Source organism: Chiloscyllium plagiosum, chromosome 17 (genome assembly GCF_004010195.1).
Source record: "Chiloscyllium plagiosum isolate BGI_BamShark_2017 chromosome 17, ASM401019v2, whole genome shotgun sequence".
In the NCBI taxonomy this organism is placed as follows: domain Eukaryota; kingdom Metazoa; phylum Chordata; class Chondrichthyes; order Orectolobiformes; family Hemiscylliidae; genus Chiloscyllium; species Chiloscyllium plagiosum.
In genome coordinates this window covers 53,263,356-53,269,574 of record NC_057726.1, presented here as the reverse complement: position 1 = coordinate 53,269,574, position 6,219 = coordinate 53,263,356, and the positions used below count along the sequence as shown (strand labels likewise).

The following is a 6,219-nucleotide window of genomic DNA, read 5'->3' as shown; positions in this document are numbered from 1 at the left end:
AAGATGTAAAGACACTTACCTAAACATACATGCACTAAATGCCTTACGTTTCTGATGGTGTGGTATGTCTTAATGACAATCTCTCTCTCTCTCTCTTTCTCTCTTTCTCCACTGTCACTTTAAAATAAATTAAGAGGCATCTTACTTGTACTTTCCATTGTACTGTTTTACCATCATGAAATATGGTAAAATCTCATCATAAACTGTAGGGCCAGCTTCTCTCTCTCTCTCTCTCTCTCTCTCTCTCTCTCTCTTTCTCCACTGTCACTTTAAAATAAATTAAGAGGCATCATACTTGTACTTTCCATTGTACTGTTTTACCATCATGAAATACGGTAAAATCTCATCATAAACTGTAGGGCCAGCTAATTTTACATTTGCAGTGGTATGCAGACTGTTCTAAATCCAGTCTGCGAGGCCTTTTGATCTGATGAGGGAAAGGAAATCCCTGAGCAGTGTTTTAACACAAAAATGGCAGCAGTGTCAGCACAATACAAATTATTGCTAATGGCAAAGTCTGTAAACCTGGAAAAGACCTTACAAAGTGGTGGTCATCTTTAAGTCTTATTCTGCGTGTCATCCCTCATTGCCTCTTAGTCCTGCTCCTGTTTTGTTTATGGAAAATCTGTAGTGATCCTGGAGTTATGACACATTTTGGGAAGATGAAATATTTCCCCACTGAAAAGCAGTTGGAGTATTTCTTTTCTTTTAATTTTTATTATTGCAGAGCTGAGAAAATATTTTCCTAATTAATTCTGGTGAGGATGCTGTATGTAGATGTTAGGAAACTATAAAAGTAGCCGAGAGAAGCAAGATGGAGAGAGATTGGGCAAGGGAGAAAAAATAGTCATGATAGGAAGACTTTAATTCTCTGGGACAAGAGCAGACTTCAACAATGGCAGTCATTTGTGTAGATCTTGGAAAGGCAGAAAAAGTGTGTTTTTGGGGTTGAAAGGAAGATTCTGGCTGATTTAAGATGAGTTGCAATCTCAGAAATAACATGATGCTAATTGTTGTTGGAGTCGTGATGCGGGAGCAAATGGTCGCATGGGCGGTTCAAACTTTACAAAGTGGAAGGTAATACCCAAACAGCCAGAGCTCCATCCTCATCAGCAGGTGTAATGACAAATATCAGGGTTGAGCTTGAGAGACTGGAGTGCTGCAGATTCAGAGTGAAGGTTACAATGGATAAGTGGAGCAGAGGAATTCAGATGACCAATACCATACCCACAGTAAAGAAATTTAGATTATTGCAATTTGTTCTTCAAGCTGAGTGCATAGGTCATTTTGACAAATGTTGTGGTTCAAACTGTCAACTAGAAACATGACTGTAAAGGAGCAGGAGACAGTTGTGACCCTTTATTCTAAGCTCTTATGTAATAGCAGAATACTTTATTTCTTTCTTGATCAAACAAATGGGATTCAATGACCTTGTTGCAAACTTTACTGCTTAATACTCTCATCGGTCACCTTCTGTTTTAAATGAGCTCTTGGCATCAATATTATCCACTGCAGTGAATTATTTGGTTTAGTGAAATCTATTGATTCAAGGTAATTTCCGAACTTTCCAGAATGGCACATTCAAAATCAAGAACTCATTGTGTTGGGCCTGCAAATTCTGTTCTTGAGTGCAGCATGTTGGCATTGGCTTTCAGTGAAAGCACTGCTTGAAAGTGTTGCCTTGTTCAAAAGGTTAATGACACTGCATTAAAGTACATTATTCTACTTAGGCTGGGTCAGAGCAGCCCAGCAGCACAGTGGATCACTTCCAGTTCTTTGAGGCATGCAGTGAATGCTAGTTTTCTCTTTCTTTTCTCAAGCAGTTACAATTAACAAAGTTAATTTTAGGGTAATTAAATTACCCTAAAACCCACAGCTCATCAAGAAACAAGTACAGGCCACCAACCAAATTTATGCCAATTGGAACTTAGCATTTTAAGTCTTGAACTTTCAAAGGCAAAAAATATGCAGGTTGATTTTTTTTTAAGAAAAGCTCTTGATTTAACATTAAGTATGTTTTTCCTGTATAAGCTTTGCTCTATTTATAAACATCCAGCGTTTCCAGCTTCTCAAAAGTGGGGGTGCACTGCCCATCATTTTCCTCTGGAGAAAATTTTCAAGTGGCTATCCCTTTCTTCTAACTTCATATCTAGATTTAGACAGAGCCATGACTTCTTGCAGCAGCCTTAATATGAAGATGTTGTACTCTCTTTTTTTTTCAGGTTTGTGGGGTTTGGTGAACAATGCTGGAATGTGCTTCAACATTAGCGATGCTGAACTCTCTGCCATGTCCAACTACAGAGGCTGCATGGAGGTCAACTTCTTTGGTGCAATAGCAATTACCAAAGGCTTCCTTCCTCTGATACGTAGAGCAAAAGGCAGAATTGTCAATGTTTCCAGTCCAGTGGGTAAGCTCTAATGTATTATTAGAGAAATCTGAGAAATACACAAAGTTCAGTATAATTATATGAAAGTCTTATTCCCCATTTCCAAAATCTGTTTAGAGTCTAATCAGCCTCTGGGTGGTCAATATATTCTAGCAATTGATGAACCTGGTGACAAACACTAGTTGTTCCAGGGTTTTTGCAACACATATTGAATATGAGAGGGTGGCACAATGATAAGGGCACTGAGTTAGTAATTCAACAGACCAAGCTAATGCCCTTGACAGAGGTTCACATCCCACCTTGGTAGCTAGTGGGGTTTAACTTCAATTAACAAATCTGTCTCAGTTATTATTGATGGTCCCATTTGATTTATGAAGTTGTCCACCAGGGAAGGAAATCTGCCATTTTTACTTGGTCTTGCATTAAATGATGCCAAATCTTCTAGCAATGTGATTGTAACTAACCTCTGAAGTGGTTAAGCAGTTCAAGGGCAATTAAGAATGGTCTACCAATGCAACACCCACAATCCAATGAAAGAATAAGAGAAAAACAATTAAGAATCGAGATAGAAACCCAGGGGATAAATAATATCCTTTGAGCTTCTCCATTGTGCCTCATTAACTGCCATACCTGTTCTCAAGTTTTGACTGATTTTGTGTGTGATGGTGACAGAGCAGACAAAGTTTTCTTGAAATTTGCTCCCTGTAGTGACTGATTATAGGGAGAAGATGTGTTCATCCATAAATGTACTGCTTCCCAGTTGATCTTTCTTTAATATTTAAGCAATGTAGTTATCATGCAATGATTCGTGGTATATAACGTTTTTTTATCATGGTAGATAACATTTTTTTAAAATTAAAAATAGATTATACAAACTATAGAATTGAGTGATCTGGCCCCTTGAGCCAGCTATGTCATTGAATAAGATCAAAGTTTATCAGTTTTGATGCTTTAACTTCATTTTCCTGCTTGCCCCACATATACAACTGGTCTATACTGACTGTGCTATCGCAAAACAGTATCTCTATCATAAATGAATCATCTAACGTACATACATTGAATGCATAGTGACGCTTTGCAAATGTGGAATAACTTCATACAGTACGCATTCAAAGTTATCTCTAATAGCATAATACATCAATAAATATTTTAATCAATAATCTCATTTACATTTTATTTAATGCAACTTAATAAAAATGTGACTAACCATTCACCGTGCATTTCCTCCTAGGAGAGATTCCATTACCCTTTTTAGCGGCTTATGGAGCTTCGAAAGCTGCACTCACCCTATTCACAAACATTTTACGCCTGGAATTGAGACACTGGGGAGTGAAAGTTTGCACCATACTTCCTGCATTTTACAAAACAGGTAGGTATTATTTGGTGTAAAGGCAAAAGCCAGCATAACGTGGACTTTGCTTAATTCCTGATGGCACCAGTAGTCAGTCTTTAATATGATTGCAGCTCTGGAATGCTGCTCAAATTTCCACTAATAATTCAAAAAGACAAAATTGGCTTTTGGAAGAAAGATGTCAAAATGTTCATCATTCTTGTTCAGCTCATTATGAACCAGAGACAAATAGTTTTCTTGTAGTACTGCGCCCTTTCTAGCAGAACTTGCTACACAAGGAGAACCGAGAAAAGTGTAATCCTTATTTTATCAGTCACAGTGAGAAGGATAATGCAGCAGAGCAATTGTCAGTATGAAGAACCAATATGTCTTTCAAATCTTGACCACTAATCCTCTCCCTGCTCCAACCTTTTTTGAACTAACTGGCAGACAATTCAGTAACTAGAGGAAACCCATTCAAAATAACGAATGAAAGATAGAGGAAGAAGTTGAGAATTATTGTGATCTGGGAGGTGGTGGGGTGGAAGCAAAGTCAGTGGTTATTTTTCTTAAAAATAAGAGGGATAAGTAATTGAAAAAAGAAAAACAATTAGAATGGCCTTTTTCCATGCTGTAACGTTCTATGAAACATCTTGTTAACTACCTTTCTGTAAGAAGGCAAAAGACCTGAGACAAATTTGGGGGAAAGCCCTGCACACACTTTTTTGACTCCCTTCAACAATCGAGCAAGTCCCAGAACATGCTGGGACTTCTCTTGATTAATAAACTAGTGATGCCCTCCAATAACTGGAAGTGCCCTCTTACTCACAGATACTTGTCAAGCCCCTTTCACAGCGAGTCCACATTTTTCACTGTTTGGAGGAGCAAAAATAAATGTGTTTTAACAGAACTGACTTCATACTTTTTTTTAATGTACCCAGTATTGAAAGTCAGAATGCTCCTGCATAGACAGGCAAACTGTAAAATGGACAAGGAACTTGGGGAGGATTGGGTGGTTTATGTTCTGTTTGACAGTATGCCTGATGATTTTCTTTCAATGGCCAAAACTGAAGTAATTGCATTGAAGCTAACAGCTTATGGGAATGTTCAGTGCTCATTAAAGTGATTGTTCAGACAAGTGAACAGAAGGCTGAACCACATCTGGCATTTATCACTTGACAGTTGGCAGTGCTGTGCAACATTAACTGGAAGAGTGTGCTCTGATTCCAGTAAGCAATGAGCCCCACAGAGTAGGCAGAATATTTCACCAGTGAGGAAGAATGGAAATTGTCTTCTCCACCAAGTCAATATTCACAGAACTCACTGAATCCATTGGACCCCCTTCTATGTACTGATTGACCTGGATAACACGTTCACCTTTAGAGAGATGCAATGCAATGTTTACCATCTACTAGATAATGAAGTAAATTTCTGGCACAATACTTTCAGCTATACTCCTTGGATTATAAATTTTATGTGTGCTGTAAGAACATTCACAGATAGATACTATATAGATTCATTATGAATGATCTCCTGTTTTAGTTCATTTGTTACCATCATGGCAGATTGTAGATTCCTTACCTTATTCAGTATTTCTGTCTTGCTGCAATATTGGGCTTTTTAAATTAAGCAGCACTTCATGACAATTGTTTCTTTTCGTTTTTTAAAACTCATTTTGAGCATGTTATCTTCTTTGACCCTTTAGCTTTGATCACTGTTCGTAGGAAAGTTTTGAAACACCAATTGTAGTGGATGCTTGGACAAAGGGAACTTTTGAGACTGAGATCAATAGATTTCCATTGAGTAAAGATACTGAAGGATAACCAGTCAAGAAGATGCAGTGACAAAGTGGACTAATAATCTAGAAATCCAAGTAATGTTGGAGGGATCCAGATTTGTGGCTGAATTAGAAAAGAATCTGAAATCAGAAGTCTAATGAAAGCAATGAGACTGTAAACACCTATTTGGTTTACCAATGCTCTTAAGGGAAGGAAATCTGTTTGGCTGACAAATAGCAAATTACAATTGTGCCAGACTAGTGCCAGACAGTGACCATCTCCAAAAAGACAGAATCTAAACATTGCCCGTTGACATTCAATTACATCGCCATCACTGATTTTCCCCACTATCAACATCATTGAGGTTTCCATTGACCAGAAAACCAACTAGACTAAACATATCAATACTGTGGCAACAAGAATAGGTCAGAAACTAGGTATTCCGCAGTGAGTAACCCACCTGATTCCCCAAAGCCTGTCCATCATCTACAAGGGACTGATCAGGAATGCAATGGAATACTCCCCAGTTGCCTGGATGAAGGCAACTACAAGAACACTTAAGAGGTTTGACACCATCCAGGACAAGGTTCTGGATCAGTGGTGCTGGAAGAGCACAGCAATTCAGGCAGCATCCGAGGACAGGCAAAATCGACGTTTCGGGCAAAAGCCCTTCAGGAATAAAGGCAGAGAGCCTGAAGCGTGGAGAGATAAGCTAGAGGAGGGT

General features: G+C 38.4%; 1 protein-coding gene across 1 annotated transcript in view; it reads left to right on the top strand.

Moving 5' to 3' along the window:
- Positions 1-6,219, top strand: part of LOC122558479 (corticosteroid 11-beta-dehydrogenase isozyme 2-like) — a 60,200-nt gene that overhangs the window by 47,791 nt on the left and 6,190 nt on the right. Inside the window, exons 2-3 of the mRNA XM_043707107.1 lie at positions 2,223-2,408; positions 3,619-3,756. Of these exons, the coding sequence (XP_043563042.1) occupies positions 2,223-2,408; positions 3,619-3,756 (324 nt within the window). The remainder of the gene's footprint in view (positions 1-2,222; positions 2,409-3,618; positions 3,757-6,219) is intronic.